The sequence below is a fragment of the Panthera tigris genome, chromosome C1, assembly GCF_018350195.1.
Source record: "Panthera tigris isolate Pti1 chromosome C1, P.tigris_Pti1_mat1.1, whole genome shotgun sequence".
Lineage (NCBI taxonomy): Eukaryota > Metazoa > Chordata > Mammalia > Carnivora > Felidae > Panthera > Panthera tigris.
Window position 1 is genome coordinate 157,238,630 of NC_056667.1, and position 22,379 is coordinate 157,261,008.

General features: G+C 42.1%; 1 protein-coding gene across 2 annotated transcripts; it reads left to right on the forward strand.

The window, feature by feature from the left end:
• Nucleotides 1-364: 364 nt before the first annotated feature.
• KLHL23 (kelch like family member 23) lies at nucleotides 365-21,956 on the forward strand. Of its 2 annotated transcripts, none has more exons than XM_042994652.1 (4): nucleotides 365-407; nucleotides 4,420-5,634; nucleotides 9,397-9,549; nucleotides 19,835-21,956. In XM_042994652.1, exons 2-4 carry the CDS (start codon nucleotides 4,422-4,424, stop codon nucleotides 20,143-20,145), a joined length of 1,677 nt encoding a protein of 558 aa, XP_042850586.1. In that variant the 5' UTR covers nucleotides 365-407; nucleotides 4,420-4,421; the 3' UTR covers nucleotides 20,146-21,956. The 2 variants fall into 2 exon arrangements, with proteins under 2 accessions (XP_042850586.1, XP_042850585.1); XM_042994651.1 differs by lacking the exon at nucleotides 365-407 and adding an exon at nucleotides 3,377-3,516.
• Nucleotides 21,957-22,379: the final 423 nt, after the last annotated feature.

Here is a 22,379-nt window from a genome sequence, read left to right on the forward strand (position 1 = left end):
TACTGTTGGAATGAGACAGAGTTTAGAATCAATGACATTCTTGTTTTTCATTTCTACAGATAAAATCCCTGAGAAAATGTGTTCACACAGACAAACAGATGGAAATGAGAGGAATTTTATTATAGCAGTGCCACTCATTTTGTGGATTCTTTCCAAGTTATTTGTCAAAAATGCTCTTTGACATTTGCTAAAAACAAGGAATTTGAAAACTTCTGACTTGCAAAAGTAGTTGTTACCCAGTCATTAGAATGTTCACTCTCTTATTTTCCAGGAGGCATACCAAAAAGGCTTTGCCAGATTTATCAGCTTCTGGGCAGCCAGTTACACACCTGTGTTGATTGTGTAGGTACAACTCCTAAGGACACTGTTCACATTGCACTCTACTTGAGGGGAATGAGCTGGAATCGGTCAGTGCACAACTTTCACAGCTGTATGTGGTGGCCTTATAAATTATACCTACTATTTACTTAGCAACTTATTTAATCCAGTATGTAAATGAAGTATGCAAAATTTCCTGTATATATCCATCATTTATACACATTGATAATGATATCACAATTAGCATATCAAACATTTAATGACATAGCAGTATTTAGTGGAAAGATGTACTAATATGGTAAAAACAAATAAAATAGTTATTTTTAGAAACCAAGAGTCTTTTAGAAAGTGAAGTGTGATGTCAAAAGGCATCCAACTCCATGCCAAGCTCAATATCTGCCAAGAGTCATTTATATCTCATCTCCATGGTGGCTCTTTATTTCCTTAAGACTTGAATTCACAGATGGCACATTTGTTTCCTCGAACAGTGTCATTAATTTATTTAATTTATGAATGCTAATTATATGTTTCTGAGTGCATCAGATCTATTAGCATTGCAGTGGTCTCTTTGATAAAGCATGTGGTAAAGAGGAACTGCTCTGGCAGTACCCTACAGGACCTGTTCTTCCCTTGGCAAGTTGAGGCAGTCTAACATATACTAAGATACACTGTGTTTGGCCTTTTTTAAAAATGAGATATAATTGACATGTAACTGACATACACTGTTAAGCAGTAATTCATAACCAATAAATATCAGGCAATGGAAGCAAGAGTTTAGTTGGCCTATACAGCAATCTGAATAACTGCACAAATGACAATACAGTGAATTCTATTATTCAAGAATCATTTATCACATGACATTATGATTCTGGAAGCCCCTACTCCTTGCCTGGGTGGCTCAGTCGGTTGGGTGTCAGACTTTGGCTCCTGTTTTGAACTTGCAATTCATGAGTTTGAGCCCCTTGCAGCTGTACTGACAGTTCAGAGCCTGGAGCCTGCTTCAGATGCTGTGTCTCCCTCACTCTGCCCCTTCCCCCCTCTCAAAAATAAATAAACATTAAAAAATGTAGAGGCCCCTACTCTTAGGTGGAGTCTGTAATATTTTCTATGCATCAAACTTGGCATCATAGCCACAAACTTCAGGACAAATATGGAAGGAATGCCCCCTCTTCAATCAGTCACAATAACACCAAGAATAACATCACTATCAGTTGTGAAGGACAAGCTGTCTATAATTACAATTTACTATAAAGTTCATAATTTTTTGAAGAAATGTTTACAATTACGAATTTCCAAATTAAGGTTTTGATGGAGAATTAAGTGTAAATACCCTTTTATTATAATAGCTTTCATATGTAACATTTTTATGCCACATCCTATGCACTCTCACATTTGTAATTTTATTTTATCCTTCCAATAATGTTATGTTGAGAAAATATTGGTATTTTCTGTCTTACATATCAGAAAACTAAGGATCAGAGAAATTTTGGTACTTCCTGAAGGCTATATGTTATAAAAGTGGCAGAGATGAAACTTGAGCCTGAAACAAAAATCTCATATACTTTTCCTCTCTACCAAACTGTTTACCTGAGGTTGAAATAGTGAACCTTTTGTTTTTCTTCCATTTTGGGCCCAACATCCATTCTTCTAACTTTGCAAAAGAATCACCTGATGCCCTTGTTAGAATACAGATTCCTAGGTCTCCACCCCAGAGACCTGGTGGTGTTTGTGGGATGCTGCATAACTATGATCCCACATAATTCAGTTGAGACTGACCTGCAGAATTAAACTAAAACCACCCAAACGAGAACAAGCAGATGCTACTTACTCAGATTTTGCTATAGCAACAGAGTAAGCCCCCATTACTTGCCTTTGGGAGAGGCTCAAAGGCAGGCAGAGGAGTGGGAAAGGTTTATAAAACTGAAAAAAAGGGGGAAGGTATGTTCAGGCTGGAGGTTTCTGGCCTGGGAAAGCTAGAGGCAGGCTGCTAGAAGCAAGGGGTGTTTTATGTGATTGGTTTGGGGAGCAGTTGGCTTTCTCTGGTTGCTCCTGAGTTGGAAGTCCAGCAAAAAGAGGGAACTTGGCAGTCCTTGAGGATGTCCTAACTGTTCTGGTCCAGATGCAGAGGTTATGGTTTGGCTTCCTGAGCTTCTTACGTGGTTCAGAGTTGTGTTGTCATACATAGTTTGGCCATTGTCCACTTGTATATTCTGTCTCTCAGACCATACTTTGAGAAACACACTGGGCCTCTGATGTTCATTTCATCCTGGTCCCTTTCCTCCCTTACATGGCTAGACTGTCAGCTCCCTAAGAGCTCTAATTACCAGTGCCTAGCCCTATCAGACACTCAATAAAAACTTGCAAATGAATGGATGGATGCCGTCTGTGTAGCAAATGGACGTCTTTATATGACTGGACTTGCTGTCATCAGGAAGAAAGACTGGAGGCTGCTTCTTCAGCTACTCTGCTCTAAATATGTGAACTTGAATCCTTGACCCTGGCTGCTCTCAGTTTATCTTAAAGCTTCCAGGTTAGTCTGTAGTGTGCAAATCAGCCCCAGGGGCTCCCTCCTGAGTTGAGTGCTCCGCTGGGGGCGGGATGATGTTGGTGGGAAAGCGACACTTATTCTGGCATTCTGAAGGCAACCTCAGCCCCAGACCTTTAAGGTTTGCTGCACACTTTCCCCTCCATCTCTCCCTCTAGGGCCTGGCCTGTGAGAGCTACTGAAGGAGGGGGAAAGGGCATCCCTCTCTCAGCCTCCAGATGTGGACTGCAGAGTGTTTAGAGAAAAACGCTCGGGGGTGTGTGCTGTGTGTGAGGCTCAGACCTAAGGAAGGAGCAGAAAGCTAGTCGCGCAGGCGGTCTCCTCGGAGCTGACTTCCCACCTGCTGCAGGGGGGAACGGCCGGGAAGGGGCTGCAGCCGCGTGCCCGGCCGCCCCGCCCCTGCTCGCAGCGCGGCCCCGCCACCGGGGAGTTCCCGCGAGTGGCCCCGCGCCCAGGCCGCGCGGGGGGCTGTTGGGCTGGAGGCGGGGAGCAGCCAGGGCACCAAAATAGGAGCCGCTTGTGGGCTGGAGCTGCACTAGCAGGCACCCTCCGCCGCGCTTCTTCCAAAGATGGTCAGAGGGTCCGGAGGCGCCCCAGCCCCCGCTCGCCGCTAGCCCGTCGGCCCGCACCGTGCCCGGGAGCCGCCGCCGGAGGTAGGTGCGCTGCGGCGCCGCCGCCCGGGGCCAGCCCGAGGGGAGCGAGCGGGGCCGAGCGCGGGAGAGCGAGGCCGCGCCGCCTCCCGAGCCCGCCCGCGGCAGGGGCGCGGAGACAATGGCCGCGCGGGCGCCGGGCCGGGCCGAGCGCGGGGCCGCCCGCGTGCCCTCCCCACACCTGTGCTGCGTCCCGGGGCGGAGGGGACGCGGGCACCGGCCCGGCGGGCGGCGCGCGGCGCCCTCGAGTCGAGTCCCCGCGCCAGGCCCGGGGCGGGGCGGTCTCCGGGCGGGAACGCGGGTCCGGGGCCCAGGCGCGGGGCGCGCGGAAACCCCTGCGGCAGGCGCGGGGGAGGGGGCGCAGGGATGGAGGGACAGCAGCCCGGCAGCTTTCTTTTCGCTCCTTTCTTAAGCCGAAAGGTACAAGGTTTCCCTTTTCCAAGATTTCTTCATTTCTAGTTATATTTCGATCGCCCCCTTTTTGGCATTTCGAGACGACTCCCAAGGGAGACGGAGCTAGTGAAAAAGGTTGAATTGGGGCCGAGCCAAGACGGCCAAAGTCCGGTCTCTATTGGGGTGACCCGCCCGGACACTCGGTTTGACAAGCGTGGGTTCTCTCTCTCCGACCGCCAACTAGGGTCGGATTTCGGAGACTGGGTGAATGGGGTAGCAAATCAATATTTTTTATTTAAAGGACTACTGAAAATCCTAGGGGCCTCATTTCAGGCTCAAAGTGACCCCAAATTTAGATTGACCATCACATAAATGACGAAATAGTGTATCCACATTTTGCATTTGTTACTTAGTCTAGCTTTAGAGTATCATCATAAGGATTGGCATATTTAGCATTGATTATTTTCAGTAATATGCAAAATTGAAAACACATTTATTTCATGTTTATTGCAGCCATGGCTCTCAAAGGACAAGAAGATTATATTTACCATTTCAAGGATACCACACATCCAGTGGATTTTCTGGATGCATTCAGAACATTTTACTTGGATGGATTATTTACTGATATTACCCTTCAGTGTCCTTCAGGCATAATCTTCCATTGTCACCGAGCTGTTTTAGCTGCTTGCAGCAATTATTTTAAGGCAATGTTCACAGCTGACATGAAAGAAAAATTTAAAAATAAAATAAAAATCTCTGGCATCCACCATGATATTTTGGAAGGCCTTGTGAATTATGCATACACTTCCCAGATTGAAATAACTAAAAGAAATGTTCAAAGCCTGCTTGAAGCAGCCGATCTGCTGCAGTTCCTTTCAGTAAAGAAAGCTTGTGAGCAGTTTTTGGTAAGGCACTTGGATATTGATAATTGTATTGGAATGCACTCCTTTGCAGAATTTCACGTGTGTCCAGAACTAGAGAAGGAATCTCGAAGAATTCTGTGTTCAAGGTTTAAGGAAGTGTGGCAACAAGAAGAATTTTTGGAAATCAGCCTTGAAAAGTTTCTCTTTATATTGTCCAGAAAGAATCTCAGTGTTTGGAAAGAAGAAGCTATCATAGAGCCTGTTATTAAGTGGACTGCTCATGATGTAGAAAATCGAATTGAATGCCTGTATAATCTACTAAGCTATGTGAACATAGATATAGATCCAGTGTATTTAAAAACAGCTTTAGGTCTTCAAAGAAGCTGCCTCCTAACCGAAAATAAGATACGATCTCTAATATATAATGCTTTGAATCCCCTGCATAAAGAGATTTCTCAGAGGTCCACAGCCACAATGTACATCATTGGAGGCTATTACTGGCATCCTTTATCAGAGGTTCATATATGGGATCCTCTGACAAATGTTTGGATTCAGGGAGCAGAAATACCAGACTATACTAGGGAGAGCTATGGTGTTACATGTTTGGGACCCAACATTTATGTAACTGGGGGTTATAGGACGGATAATATAGAAGCTCTTGACACAGTGTGGATCTATAACAGTGAAAGCGATGAATGGACAGAAGGTTTGCCAATGCTCAATGCCAGGTATTACCACTGTGCAGTCACCTTGGGTGGCTGTGTCTATGCTTTAGGTGGTTACAGAAAAGGGGCTCCTGCAGAAGAGGCTGAGTTCTATGACCCATTAAAAGAGAAATGGATTCCTATTGCAAACATGATTAAAGGTAAGTACAGATTACATTTATTCTCTATTTTTAAGTGTTTTTTTTTTTTTTAAGTTTATTTTGAGAGAGACAGAGACAGTGCAAGTCGGGGAGAGGCAGAGAAGGAGAGAGAGAGAATCCCAAGCAGACTCTCCACTGTCTGCACAGAGCCTAATGGGGGGCTTGAACTCATGACACTGAGATCATGACCTGAGCTGAAACCAAGAGTCGGATGCTTAATCGACTGAGCCACCCAGGGGCCCCAATATTTTTTAAGGGCTTGAAGTTAAGACCAGTGATCTAAATTATCGTGCAAATAACTTTAAAAGAACTTTTCACTTTTGGAATGCTACCTAGGAACTATAATAGATTATACAAGTAATTGTGGACAGAATGTTCCAAGTAAAAGCATGGTATAACAGTCCCCAACTTGTTTGAGGTTATGTGATCAGAATATGCTACTCAGACTAGAAAAAAATCATTTATATAAGAAAACAGTATAACTCATTCTACTTACTCTTCAGCCTGTTTCAAGCCTAGGTCTTGCTTCAGGTCTTAAGAATATATATTTAAGTCAAAGTCTAAATGAAGGGAGAAAGCTGGGTAGTTTTATTAGTTTATACTTAATTTTTTTTTTTTTTGCTTGCTTACTCTTGAAATTGAATCCTTTTCAATCCTGCTTTTAAATATTCAGCTTTCTCCCTCTCATTATGTGGTCATCTCTCTTTTAAAGGGTCTTTCATTAAAACTTTGAAAGGTTTGGTCCCTGTAGAGTGTAACAAATTACATTCTCTCAAAAACTGGAGACAGATAGCCCCTTCTTTTTGTGATTCAAGTCTTGTTTCATAGAGTAGAAGATAAGGCAGATCCCATACCCTCCCTCATGTGGTCCACACAGCCAGGTGCACTATTGGGTCTCAATGTCTGTCTGATAAACACTGTATTTTCTGCTGTGTCCAGTACTATATTAGCCTTGCTCTCCTTCCCTCCCACTGGCAGAAAAGTTAAGCTGGAATCTTAATTACATTTATTCATTTGTGCTGGAGAGTTGCACAAAAACAACTGGTAGGTTGTTACTAAATTTGTGTCATTTTATCCCAAATGTTCCTTCCCAGGGCTTTCTGTTTCTTTTTTAACACTAGGGAGGGTGTGGGAATCTGACCTGGTCTGGGAATCTGACCTGGTGTGATCGTTGGATGACAAGCAGGAAGCCTGAGAGGCCGGATGGTCTTGTGATCAGGCACGTTGCTTCTGAAGCCAAACTGCGGTCCAAATCCCAACTTTCCACTTACTTGCTGGTGTGCTCAGGCAAATTGTTTAATCTCCCTGTGCCTCGGTTTTATGGTCTGTACAGTGGGGGTGACAACATTATATAGCTTAGGGTTTTGAGAGGATTAAATGAATTTATGCACATGAAGTGTGTAGAACAGTCTCTGGAGCAAAGTAAACACTCAGTAAGTGTTAGGTACTCTTGTCATTATTCGTTGTTCATTATTGTCATAATAAAGGTCATTATAGAAGAACATGTCAACTTTGATAGAACAAAAATATCTTTCATATTAGGGGCGACTGGGTGGCTCAGTCGGTTAAGTGTCCCACTCACCATTGGTGAGGTAGAGCCTCGCGTTGGGCTCTGCGCTGACAGCATGAAGCCTGCTTGAGGTTGTCTCCCTCCCTCTCTCTCTGCCCCTCCCCTGCTCGCTCTCTTTCTCTCTCTCTCAAAATAAAAAAATAAACTTTAAAAAGGTGTCTTTCATATTAAATCATGCCCATTCTCCTGCATGCCCGAAGGTTCTGTCGCAGTAGGTGATAGAGCGGGAGAAGGGGGAATAAGGCCCACTACTGTTGCTGCTCTGGTTTTGTGGTTTTGGACTCTGCCTGAGCTTGACCGCTGATTCCTGGTCTTCTCCCCAGGATGTTCCTGAAGGTTGTCATGACTCCTTTCCTACTAAAGAGACAAAGAAAGTTCAAATATTTTAGCAGCTATTGTCAACGTGGAAAAGTTTCTGCCAATGAGATAATGAGATAACAGTTCCAGTGCTTTCCTAGTGAAGAGCATATTTCTGTGAGGATGAAAGTTTATTACTTTACTGCAATTTTGTTAAATCATGTTAAAAAATTTTTTTTGATGTTTATTTTTGAGAGAGAGAGACACACACATGTACACACACACACACACACACACACACACACACACACACACAGAGTCCCCAGTGCCCCTGGGAGAGGGGCAGCGAGAGAGGGAGACACAGAATTCGAAGCAGGCTCCAGGCTCTGAACTGTCAGCACAGAGCCCAATGCAGGGCTCAAGCTCACCTACTGTGAGATCATGGCCTGAGCCATAGTCAGACACTCAACTGACTGAGCCACCCAGGCACCCCTGTTAAATCATGTGTGAAACATGCTTGCTGAAAAGAAAATGCTTCAATGGTGTGTCCACTGTGAAAGAAAGCCATTATCTATTTTTTGCCTTCACCTTGAGTAGAATGGGAGACCCTCATGCACGGAAGCCCCCCATCCCAACCAGCTGGGCTTGAAATTTCAAAGTTTTATTTATACTTTGACATTGAAGTTTTGATTCCTGATTGTAACTAATTGTCCCTGGGAAGGGTAACACTGTGTCAGTCATGAGCAGCTTTGGCCAGTGCTGATTTTGAGTTTTAAGTTTCTCATTTTTCTAAGTTGCAAGAGTAACGTTACTTTTCCCAGTTTGTTTTGTTTTGTAGTCATGAAGTGAACTGGCAGCTTCCCCTGGTGATCAGAATGTAAATTGGGTAGAGTCAAATTTCAAATTCATTTCCTTTTTTGGTTTAGGGATGTACAGAGAAGAAATAAATACTTGGCTGAAGTTTAGGAGCTCCTGACTTTTTTTCCCTCTCTTATCGTAACTGCCCTGCTTTTAAACTCACTTTTGTGTTGGAGTAGAAATACACAAGGAGATTGAACTGCACCCAGCATGTACCAGTGGTAAATAAAAGTTGTTTGAAAGACTAAACTGATGTATTCAACGAATCTGATGTCTTCCTTCCCTGCCGAACTCATTTCTTCCTCCTCATCTTCCTAGGGCATCAGGGTGTCCTGGTTTTCTGAGCTTAGGACCTCAGAATCAGTTTTGTTTGTTTCTGGCACAGTCAGTCATCAAGGCTTATCTGTGCGTCTTGTCTCCATACCCAAAGCCCCTCCTAAATCAGGCCCTCAGTACTTTGTACCTGGGCCAATACCTAGATCTTTCTGACTCTGTCTTCTGCTTCTCCCTTCCTCTGCTTAAAAATCTTAAAAATCCTGCTGAATGAAGTCTACATTTCTTAGTTGAGTGCCAGGATCCTTTGTGATGTGGCTTCAACTTATGATGTCGGCTTTAATTCCCACACGACAGCCCCAGGTTTGCCACGGGCCCTTCCGTGTGCTGGCATCAATCCGGGCCTCTAGACATTGCCCACTAAGCCTCTGCGCTTGCCTTGCCCTCTGCTTAGGATGGCTTCCTCTCACCTCTACCTGCCACAGTCCTACCTACCGGGGTCCAGGTCAGAGTCGGCCACCTGCTATCAGACTTCCCTCCTCAAAGCAATGTCTCCTTGCTCTGAACGTTCACGGTGTTTCTGTACCCTGTGTTCTAACTATTGGTGTAAGTGTCTCACCCTCTTTTAAAAGAGTGCAAGGAGCCTCTCTTGTTCATTCTTCTATCCCTCATAGCACCTAGCACAGGACCTTGCATCTACTATCAGTAATAACAGAAACAATAAACTGAGCCCAGTATTCAGTGTGATTTTAATTAACACACAGGCGTGGGAAATGCAACTGCCTGCGTCTTACATGAAGTTATCTACGTCATCGGCGGCCACTGCGGCTACAGAGGAAGTTGCACCTATGATAAGGTCCAGAGCTACAATTCAGATATCAATGAATGGAGCCTCATCACCTCCAGCCCACATCCAGGTAATAAAATACTGTTTCAAATAGTACATGTTGTACAGCTAAAAATGGCCTGGAAATAGAAAATGCTAGATTTATAGCAGACTGCACATGGGTGTAATTAAAAGGCTCAAAATATTCATATGCCCATCCAGCCATAATCACAGGTAGTTCCAATTAGGTCACATCTACAAATGCTTTCCCCGATGTCTTTACGGAATACATTTTAAGCCTGTGTGGTTAAAAGTGGTAGTTTCTTTTTAAAATTTTCTAGATTCTTTTTATTTAAAAAAATTTTTTAATGTTTATTCATTTTTGAGAAACACAGACATGGTGTGAGTGGGAAGGGGCAGAGAGAGAGACACACACACACAGAATCCAAAGCAGGATCCAGGCTCTGAGCTGTCAACACAGATCCCGACGTGGGGTCAAACTCATGAACCGTGAGATCATGACCTGAGCCGAAGTCAGATACTCAACTGACTGAGCCACCCAGGTGCCCCCAAATTTTCTAGATTCTTTTGTTGTGTTTCCTATTCCTCTATTGTGTGCTTTCTTTCATTTATATGCATTATATAAAACACAGTTTTTATAGACAGTTAAAAAGCACTAGTCTGTCAAATGGTCGGGAAGATTACTCATTGATTCAGTTCAACAGGAGATGGTTTCTTCTTTTTAGCATGTTCTGTTTGGGCGCCAGTAATTATTAAGCACTCACTCCTATGATGTACAGAACCCCATGCTGGCCTTACTTTGACAGTCATGAAGGGGACATGTGGTCCATCCACAAGGAATGGCCAGCCTTCTGCCTTCTGTGCCTTTGTTCTTTGACGTGTCTCTTTGATATATGTTTAAGATTTTTCCTTAGGTAAGATTCATATCACCGTATCACTATACTACTTTGGATGATTTTCCATATAGCATAAGGTTTCTATGTGAGTCACTGGTGAGCATAATTGGAAATTCCCAAGCTTGACATCTGAGAGTGATAGCAGTTGTTAACCTTCTTGAACACTTTCTGTAGGTCAGCTACTGATTAAGCACCTTACATGTCGTATTACCTTAAATTCTATCTATAACCTTACGAGTAGGTATTGTTCACCCCCATTTTACGTATTTAGAAATGGAGGCTAGAAAGGATAAGGTCACACAGTTTGGAAGTGGCAGACCAGGATTCATTTAAGCAGTCTGATTGTATAATCTGTGCTATAGCCACGAAGCAGTCTGTCTCTTCTGAAGGGACCAGGCTCTCCTGCTTTTGACCAGTTTCATCTGGCAGTTGAGGTGAAGCGCACTGAATCTGGTGCTGCATATCCATATGTCCTGGGCTTTGCATAAGAAGAGACTTCGGCCATAGGCTGGCCTGGCTCTGAAGACATGGAACAGGTAGCCTATCTCCTAGCAGCCCAGATGTAATTATCGCAGACTCCCCACCACTTTCTGTTATGGTCAGCGAAGTTATAATGGAAAGTAGTAATACTGGCTTGTATGGAGTAATAGCTAACTTTTAGTTAGTAAGTATGCATCAGGCACTAACTATTCTAATAATTTTTTATGTCTTAATCTATTTAAACCTTACAGCAATCCTGTGAGCGAGGTACTACTATTATCTCATTTTGCAGGCCACTGAGGCACAGACATGGTAAATGAATTGCCTAAGGTCCGCTAGCTAGTGCTTGTTAGAGATGAGGTTCAAAACCAGGCAATCTGGCTGGGAGGCCATGTTCTTAACAACTGCACTGTTATCTCATTTGATCTTCGTGTTAACCTTATCAGTTAGATATTACTTTGACATCTTTACAAAGAAAATCCAATATATGAAAACTCAGATTAACAAATTAGAGGGCAGTTGTTTACATTACAAATTTAATATAGATTTCATAAAGGGTTCCTTTAAAAATAAATGTCCTATAACATATTTAAGTAGCATATGGCTTGTTAACTGCTTGAAAGGGAGTCTAAAAGATGTAAGCGAAAGCATGAAAATCCATGGCCAACTGAAAAATCAGTCAGAAATAAATATTAAATTAGAGTACAAATCAATGGGATCATATAATTCTGTTTGTAAAGTTTTGCTTTATATTGGACTTTTTTGTGACAATGTAAGAAACAAAGGTAGCAAATTAACATGCTGCCTGGTATGTTCTTTTTGGGGTACAGTGTTTAAAATATTTTTAACTGACTTGCCACCAATATTTAAAATTCGGTAGTTCTTAAATAAAAATCATGATTCCTGGCCTTTAGAAAAATTATAATGACCTCAGACCACATTCCTTTCTGTCAGCAATCACTGGAGCCAAGTAGTGGCTGTTCCCTTTTAGATGGCACTTTTTTTTTTTTTAATTCATTATCTCAGTGCTGCATGCTTTTTTTTTTTAATATGAAATTTATTGTCAAATTGGTTTCCCTACAACACCCAGTGCTCATCCCAACAGGTGCCCTCCTCAATACCCATCACTCACCCTTCCCTCCCTCCCACCCCCATCAGCCCTCAGTTCGTTCTCAGTTTTTAAGAGTCTCTTATGCTTTAGCTCTCTCCCTCTCTGACTTTTTTTTTCCTTCCCCTCCCCCATGGTCTTCTGTTAAGTTTTTCAGGATCCACATAAGAGTGAAAACATATGGTATCTGTCTTTCTCTGTATGACTTATTTCACTTAGCATAACACTCTCCCATTCCATCCACGTTGCTACAAAGAGCCATATTTCATTCTTTCTCATTGTCAAGTAGTATTCCATTGTATATATAAACCACAGCTTCTTTATCCATTCATCAGTTGATGGACATTTAGGCTCTTTCCATAATTTGGCTATTGTTGAAAGTGCTGCTATAAACATTGGGGTACAAGTGCCCCTATGCATCAGCACTCCTGTATCCCTTGGGTAAATTCCTAGCAGTGCTATTGCTGGGTCCTAGGTAGATCTATTTTTAATTTTTTGAGGAACCTCCACACTGTTTTCCAGAGTGACTGCACCAGTTTGCGTTCCCACCAACAGTGCAAGAGGGTTCCCGTTTCTCCACATCCTCTCCAGCATCTGTAGTCTCCCGATTTGTTCATTTTAGCCACTCTGACTGGTGTGAGGTGATATCTGAGTGTGGTTTTGATTTGTATTTCCCTGATGAGGAGCAACGTTGAGCATCTTTTCATGTGCCTATTGGCCATCCGGATGTCTTCTTTAGAGAAATGTCTATTCATGTTTTCTGCCCAGTTCTTCACTGGGTTATTTGTTTTTCAGGTGTGGAGTTTGGTGAGCTCTTTATAGATTTTGGATACTAGCCCTTTGTCCGATATGTCATTTGCAAATGTCTTTTCCTATTCATGGTTTCCTTTTAGTTTGGTTGACTGTTTTCTTTGCAGTGCAGAAGATTTTTATTTTGTGAAATCCCGATAGTTCATTTTTGCTTTTAATTCCCTTGCCTTTGGAGATGTATCAAGAAATTGCTGCGGCTGAGGTCAGAGAGGTTTTTTCCTACTTTCTCCTCTAGGGTTTTGATGGTTTCCTGTCTCACATTCAGGTCCTTTATCCATTTTGAGTTTATTTTTGTGAATGGTGTAAGAAAGTGGTCTAGTTTCATTCTTCTGCATGTTGCTGTCCAGTTCTCCCGGCACTATTTGTTAAAGAGACTGTCTTTTTTCCATTGGATATTCTTTCCTGCTTTGTCAAAGATTAGTTGGCCATACTTTTGTGGGTCCAATTCTGGAGTCCCTATTTTATTCCATTGGTCTATGTGTCTGTTTTTGTGCCAATACCATGCTGTCTTGATGATTACAGCTTTGTAGTAGAGGCTAAAGTCTGGGATCATGATGCCTCCCGTTTTGGTCTTCTTCAAGATTACTTTGGCTATTCAATCTCCCAACAAGTAAGAGTCCAGGATCAGATGGCTTCCCTGGGGAATTCTACCAGACATTTAAAGCAGAGATAATGCCTATCCTTCTCAAGCCATTCCAAAAAATAGAAAGGGAAGGAAAACTTCCAGACTCATTCTATGAAGCCAGCATTACTTTGATTCTTAAACCAGACAGAGACCCAGCAAAAAAAGAGAACTACAGGCCAATATCCCTGATGAATATGGATGCAAAAATTCTCAATAAGATACTAGCAAATTGAATTCAACAGCATATAAAAAGAATTATTCACCATGATCAAGTGGGATTCATTCCTGGGCTGCAGGGCTGGTTCACCATTCGCAAATCAATCAATGTGATACATCACATTAATAAAAGAAAAGATAAGAACCATATGATCCTGTCAATCGATGCAGAAAAAGCATTTGACAAAATTCAGCATCCTTTCTTAATAAAAACCCTCAAGAAAGTCGGGATAGAAGGAACATACTTAAACATCATAGAAGCCATTTATGAAAAGCCCACAGCTAATATCATCCTCAATGGGGAAAAACTGAGAGCTGTCCCCCTGAGATCAGAAACACGACAGAGATGTCCACTGTCACTGCTGTTGTTTAACATAGTGTTGGAAGTTCTAGCGTCTGCAATCAGACAACAAAAGGAAATCAAAGGCATCAAAATTGGCAGAGATGAAGTCAAGCTTTCACTCTTTGCAGATGACATGATATTATACATGGAAAACCAGATAGACTCCACCAAAAGTCTACTAGAACTGATACATGAATTCAGCAAAGTTGCAGGATACAAAAGCAATGTACAGAAATCAGTTGCGTTCTTATACACTAATAGTGAAGCAACAGAAAGACAAATAAACTGATCCCATTCACAATCACACCAAGAAGCATAAAATACCTAGGAATAAACCTAACCAAAGATGTAAAAGATCTGTATGCCGAAAACTATAGAAAGCTTATGAAGGAAATTGAAGAAGATATAAAGAAATGGAAAAACATTCCATGCTCATGGATTGGAAGAATAAAGTTAAAATGTCAATACTACCCAAACTTATCTACACATTCAATACAATCCCAAACAAAATTGCACCAGCATTCTTCTAGAAGCTATAACAAGCAATCCTAAAATTTGTATAGATGGCACTTCTGTGCTCCATGTCACCAGTCTCTCCCATTCCTATCACATCATGGACCTGGCATCCGTGCCGTTGCTCTTCTTACTCCCAGCCTGCTTCATTCAACTGGTCTGTTAGCTCCTTCGCCCTTGAAGGCATAGGGCCTGCCTCTGCTGAACTGTGGCGAGGTGTGCCTCTTACACACTTTCAGAGCGCCTCCTGAGGAACATAAAATGTCAGTTTCAAGTCTGCCTTACAGATCTGTAGCTTAGACCACAAAACAAATCATGACTACTCTTATTTTTAAAAGGTACTATAAATGTTATCTTTTTTTTTTTCTTAATGCCTTTGAGGTCGGTGGTTTTCGTTTTTTTTTTTGTTGTTGTTGTTTTTTGCTTTATTTTTTTAATGTTTATTTTATTAAAAATTTTTTTAACATTTATTTATTTTTCATAGAGAAAGAGACAGAGTGTGAGCTGGGGAGGGTCAGAGAGAGAGAGGGAGATACAGAATCCAAAGCATGCTCCAGGTTCTGAGCTGTCAGCACAGAGCCTGATGAGGGGCTTGAACTCACAAACTGTGAGATCATGACCTGAGCTGAAGTTGGATGCCCAACTGACTGAGCCACCCAGGCACCCCTCATGTTTATTTATTTTAGAGAGAGAGCGCAAGTCAGGGAGAGGCAGAGACAGAGGGAGACACAGAATCTGAAGCAGGCCCCAGGCTCTGAGCCATCAGCACAAAGCCCAGTGTGGGGCTGGAACCCACGAACTGTGAGATCATGACCTGAGCCAAAGTCAGATGCTTAACCAACTGAGCCACCCAGGCGCCCCCCCCCCCTTTTTTTTAACGTTTGTTTATTTTAGAGACAGAGTGCAAGCAGGGGAGGGGCAGAGAGAGAGGGAGACATTTTTTTTTTAATTCTCTAATGTTTATTTTTGAGAGAGAGAGAGAGAGAGAGAGAGAGAACAAGTGGAGGAGGGGCAGAGAGAGAGGGAGACAGAATCTGAAGCAGGCTTCAATCTCTGAGCTGTCAGCACAGAGCCTGACATGGGGCTCGAACTCAACGGACTGCAAGATCATGACTGAGCCAAAGTCAGATGCTTAACCCACTGTGCCACCCAGGTGCCCCAAGGGTGGTGGTTTTGTTTAGTTAAAAAACAGGGGACTCCAATTCCATTAAATTAAAGATAACATTTATTGAGACCTTACCTCAGGAAAGGTACCATTCAAGTTATTATGTAAGGCACAAAGATGGTTAAGAGTGAGTCTCTACTGCTATAGGAGCTCAGAATTTAGAAGGAAATATACATATATAACAGGAATATAAGACAGTTGTAGAAATAAGTGCCATTAAAATTGAAGGTAGAAAGAGCTTGAGAATAAGGGGAATCTGAAAATCTTAGAAGGCTTCCAGGAGTTCACTGTTATGATTTAGTCCTTAAAGAATGGATACAATTAAGGTATTTTTTGAGGGAGGAAGTTAATGATGGGAGGCAGAGGGGCAAGTTCCAGGTATATTCCAGTACCTGGGAGTGGATGTATATGATGGGATGTGAGAGGGTAGAATGAGAGAGTGGATGGGAGAGTTCAGTGGAGGAGTGTACCATAGAGGGCTTTGAATGGCAGTTAGGAGAATTTGAAAAATGGTGAACTAACAAAGGTTTTAGAGCCTTTCAGAATAGATTAGGAGAAGACCAGAAGTCTGCTGAAACTGTTATAATAACCCAGGTGAGAAATGCTGAAAGCCTGAAGCATTAGGAGGTGAAAACAGGTAGATATGAGGAATATTATGGATTCACCATGGGAAGGAGGAGGTGGTGGGAACAGAAGAGAGGAGCTGAGTTGGAACTTAGTTTTGTAGTTAACTGTGAAGGACTGGTTGGATCACCCAGAAGAGCTGTCCAGCAGGCAATGGGAAGTGTGGGTCTGCGGCCCAGGAGGAAGAGTGAGGCTGACTTTAGAGATCTGGGTGTCATTTGCTTGGAGGTGATGACTGTGGGTGTGGAGATGGTTGAGGTGCCCTGCAAGGGTGGGACTAAGTACAACTAAGGACAGAGTCTTGGGAAACAGCACTAGTTAAGGGATGAGCTGGGAAAGAAGAGTGTGGGAAGAACAGGGAAGAAGCAGGATGTGATAAAGAAAAAAACCTATGGACAGCCTTGTCAAGTGGGGAGAGAGTTCTTTCTGGCTCCGCCATTTATTCACATGACTGCTCTTGGGCAGTGGCTTAAGCTCTTGACTTTTACTTTCTAGTAAAATAAAGAGGTTAGATTACATAAGCTTTACAGGTCTTTTCAGTGAGAACAATCTTAGGAAAAAGTTCTAAATATTTCAGTGTATACTGAATACCTGAAAATATCGTGGTTGTCTCAGAGCCCCTACATGGCTTTATTCATATCATTCATGGAATACTAAATACAGACTGCTATGGATTTATAGTGAATAGTTGTGTGTAAACTTTTTGAGCCATGACAGATGGTACCATTCTTATACTTAGTTTGAAATTGTTCACTCGTTCATTGGTCCAACAGAGGTTTGCTGAGTGTTTCCCACATGTTGTGTATAGTGTTAGGTATAGTTATGGATAGTGCTGGGAGCTCAATAAACAAGGCACAGTTCCTCAGGCTCAGTAGCTTCGTAGAGTGACCAACAGAGAAAAAGGCCGTTACAGCTGAGGAAGAAAAAGTTTCCATCAGCAATAACAGAGCATTATGTTGTATTTGGGTAATGGGAAAAAACCCAAGAATCACCTTATCTTAAACATTTTCCTGCTATAGGAAGATAGAGATACTTAAAAAAAAATTTTTTTAAGTTTATTTATTTTCATGGGGCACCTAGGTGGCTCTGTTGGTTGGGCGTTCGATTTCAGCTCAGGTCATGATCTCGCAGCTTGTGAGTTTGAGCCCCACACATCAGGCTCTGTGCTGACAGCTCAGAGCCTAGAGCCTGCTTCAGATTCTGTGTCTCCCTCTCTCTCTGCCCCTCCCCTGCTCGTGCTCTGTCTCTCTCTCCTTCAAATATAAATAAACGTTTTTTAAAAATTAAAGTTCATTTATTTTGAGAGGGAGAGAGAGAGCACGAGGAGGGGAGGGGCAGAGAGAAAGAGAGAGGAAGAGAGAATCCCAAGCAGGTTTTACACTGTCAGCTCAAGAGCCTGATGCGGGGCCCAAACCCATGAACCGTGAGATAATGACCAGAGCCAAAATCAGGAGTCGGTCGCCCAAATGACTGAGCCAGCCAAGGGCCCCTTGTGATACTGTTCTTCACATAAGAACGACAAATTGAGGATTTTTTTGAAATTTAAGAAAGGCCTAGTGAACTCATTGTTGAATCACTTAACACCAATGGATAAGATTTCTGAGTCATCATTAATTTTCATGACCATTTAATGGAATGATTTCTCTAATTTCACAAGTACTGAAACAACTAAATTCTATAAAAAATTCTGCATGTATATAACTAGAAAGTAACAAATGGGGTTTTTACAGGTGGAAGAATTCTTATTTTCCTGGATGTCAGATACTTGAGAACAACAAAGCACAAATGTCCATCTTCTGAGATTTTTCTTGGCCTTCACAACCTAGATAGCAGAAACTTTACTGATAAGAATGTACTTGCATCCTTAAAGGGGAAATCACATTTTTGATTGTACATTCTCTTTCTAAAGAAGGGTTGATAAGCTTTTTTATTTTTTGTTTTATTTAATTTTTTTTATATGTTTTTATTTATTTTTGAGAGAAAGAGAGAGCGTGCGCGGGGAAGGGGCAGAGAGAGAGAGGGAGACACAGAATCTGAAGCAGGCTTCAGGTTCTGACCTGTCAGCACAGAGCCCGACACGGGTCTCGAACTCATGAACCTCGAGATCATGACCTGAGCTGAAGTCAGACACTTAATCGACTGAGCCCCCAGGCACCCCATAAGCTTTTTTAGCGTATAATGGGAGTGCATATTTGGGTACAGAGGGTACAAAGTACAATTCATTCATTGATCCAACAACCTTTTATTGAGTCCTTAAAAGGTTCCAAACACTTGCCATTCTCCAGCTGGGATGGAGTAGTGGGCAGGACACAGGTCCTATGCTGACCGAGGGTCGAGGGACAGTAAAGAAGAGACATCAGATAATGAGAAGTGCTGTGGAGAGCATTAAAACAGGGTGATGTGGTGGAAATGCCTGACTGGCTACTTCAGGTTGGGCGGTCAGAGGAGGGCCCTCCAAGGAGATGATCATAAGATGAGACCTAGATGACAAGAAGGAGGCAGCTGTGCAAAGACTTGGGAAAAGAAGAGTTTCTAGACGTACGGAACAGCTCAGTGACAGCAAACTGACGTTAGTGCTCCTGACTAACGTCAGGAGCTGGAAGTATTGAAGTGTAATCCTCTGGTTGCTATTCCCAGAGAATGAACTCACAGGCCAGTAGTGGTGCTAGAAATAGGGATGTGGAAGAAGCCTGGGACTCAGCATGCCTGTGACTAGGGTGAGGGAGGAGAGACGCTCGCTTGAGGCACAGAACTGGAGTCCCTCCGCGAGTGAGAGCAGAGCGGCCTTGTGTTTTGCGCTCTAGGCCCCTCGCTGGCCTCACCCGAGTCACAGTCCTGGGAAGGGAGAGGACGTGAGGTTGCAAAAGAGCCTGATGCCTTGAAGAGCCAGCAGGTTTGCATGTGGAGGGGGAGACACATAAAATGGGAAAAATTAAAACAGCACAGAAGGCTTGCCCACCTAGAGGCAGACTCTCAGCCCAGGATCCAGCCCTCACACAGCAGCCCTCTGCCTTTGAGCGTCTTTCACGGGGTTCTTAAGATGATAGACTGTAGTTCCCCACTAATCTGGTTGTGCTTCTCTAACTCCTGGTGTCCTTAACTTGACGAGCGCTGTGAGAGAGGCAAGCAGAGTCATCCATGCGGTACCCGTGGCTGCAGAGGCTACAGATGATAGGGATGGTGGTAGGGATGGCCACTAAGACCTAGAGGAACCTGCACTAGTTACCTCGTGCGTCTTTGTGTCAGAACGTCGGAGAGACCCTACAACTGTTACACGTGGATGTAGAATGAAAGGTGTCTGTGCTGGGGAACTCTCAGAAGGGTCTGAGGATGAGCTCTTCCCTGGCATCCTGCAAAGTCAGATTAAGGATTACCTGAGAGAGAATGGCTGGACAGGTAATCTGAATCAGGTGATCGGGGATGGATTTCATGGCTCAGTGTTGTGGTAGAGGAATCAAAATGTCAAGACTACTCTACTTTTGTCTGCGGCCTTGTAAGGGATCATTATATCATCACCCTAAGGAATCTCTTTTGTTCATTATCCTAATAAAAATTTGCTTTTTTCTTTTTAATAGAGTATGGATTGTGCTCAGTTCCATTTGAAAATAAGCTCTATCTAGTTGGTGGACAAACTACAATCACGGAATGCTATGACCCTGAACAAAATGAATGGAGAGAAATCGCTCCCATGATGGAAAGGAGGATGGAGTGTGGTGCTGTCATCATGAATGGATGTATTTATGTCACTGGGGGATATTCCTACTCAAAAGGAACTTATCTTCAGAGCATTGAGAAATATGATCCAGATCTTAATAAGTGGGAAATAGTGGGCAATCTTCCAAGTGCTATGCGGTCCCATGGGTGTGTTTGTGTGTATAATGTCTGACTGAATCCATAGAAATGACCAAGTAATCACTGTGTAGTGGGAGAAAAAAAAAAGAATTCAGGGTTTGGAGTCCCTTACTTATTATTGTGTCCGGGCACATAATGGGTAAATTCCCATGCCTAACCCCCACTCTTCACTTTAGTACAGTGATTAATGGTCAAGAAAAATCCTATGTATATTTACAGTTGAATCAGTAAGGTTAACACCCTATAATCTCTGCTTTTCAAAGGTAATATGGAATGTTGGACACTTGGTAGAAGGTAAAATACCTTTATAGTGAAATTTTCTCCTGGTAGCATCAACACTGGTGTAGGTCAGAATCATTCTGTGAAATGAAATGTCTCCTATGACCCTGTAATGTACTAGTGTCTATTAAGGTTCTGTTTAGCTAGCAAGGAATTTGAAATTCAAGGAGGGAATCTTCTCTACCTCTACAAAATCAACATTTTAAAACAACTTTTTTTTTTCACCATTAGACTTATTTAGAATGTGGACTGACTTTGAGTTTTCTTTTCTTTTTAGTGTGTATAATTTATTGTTCTTCTTTAGTTACTGACAGCAAGAAGTATACAAGATCCTGTGCAAGAGATTATTACTGTTGAGAGTTTACAAACTAAATTTAAAAGAATGGCACATCTGAAAAATTGCAGAGAAAATAGTCAAATATTTGCTGATGCTGAGAGCTATTTTTAATTTTCAGCTTTGATGTAAATTGCTAGTTTAGGTGTCTTTAGTTCAAGCATGCTATGAAATCCTCTTTATTCTTAAGTATAGGTATATATCTGCATACAAAATTGAATTTTAGAGCCAGAAAGCATGTAGAACAGTTGTGACATAGTAAAAAATACATTGATGAGAAGAAATTTGCATTCATTTCCCAGCTGTGCCACTAACTAGATTTTTGTAACTTGAATCGAGTCACTTAACCTCTCCTCAATTAGCGCTTCATGACCCATGCACTTTGGGTCATAGATGTGCCTAGATGTGGAGCCCCATATCCCTTGGGGCAGCCAGAGGTAGCCTGGGTGGCTGAAGCTTCTGGGCAGAAACGTCTTTGCCCACTTTCCCCAGTGTGCCTACAGTATTACCTTCTGTGTGTGCCAAAACTTGAGAAAAGTTAGGAAGCATTCCTGAAGTTATCTGAACTTTTAGTGATCTGTTAGACCATCTATCCACACTCCTCATCCTTTTAAAAAGACAGTAATTATTTTTAACTTTAAATGTGGAAGTTGAAAACTGCCTAGTGCTTCTGATTTTTTTTTCTTTTTTTTTTATAGAAAGAGACTGTTTAATGCATTCATTTCAGATGGCATTTTAAATAGACACAACCTTTTGGGAATGCAATATGCTACTACATAGAGGGAGCCCCCAAAAATGACCGTATCTTTGTCCCATAAATTCTACTCCTAGATTTTAACCTAAAGAATCATATAAAAACAAAACAAAAAAGGTAAATGCATGAGGATGTTTATGTCTGCATTATTTATAACAGCAAAGAATTGGAAAATAATCTACATGTTAAGGAAGAAAGTGGGCTAAGAAAACAGTGAAGTATTTATACTCCCACTACAATAATTATTTGGAAGACTGTAAGCACATGGATGTGTCTGTGATATGGTAAGTAACATAAGCACAATACAAAAGAGAATGTGCACTATGTGACTTTGTAAAATCTTTTCGCATGTAAAAGGTAATATGCAAACTGAAATCCATTGTGTTAGTGTGGGGGGAATGTGGAATGATTTTTAATTTATTTAAGTGTTTTTCCTTAATATGACTTTGTGTTTTCAATAAAAATAAGTAAATCGCAATATATGTGGTAGAATTGCTGGAATTTTGGGTGAGTGAGTCAAAGGATAGTCAGAATTAGTGAAACCACAGAATTATAGACTATTCCAATCTGAAATTGAATTATAGATTATTTGATTGCTTTCAAGAACACTTAGCTGGACCAGTAATGTGATGCCCTGTAGCGCTTTGGAGATCTGTTTTATGGAATAGATGAAAACAATTTAAATCACCTTCCCCTGCTTTTAGCTTATCTAAGTCCTATAAAACCCTGATTCAAGTCCAACCTCTGGGAATTCTTTCCTGACTGCTTCAGCCACAGTAAAACTCGCACTGTCACATTTAAAGAATTTATCATTTATATATATGTAGTATATATCATTTCAAGATCATGGATCACATATGATTATTTTAATTTTTTCAAGGCCTAGCATTTCATTTGTATA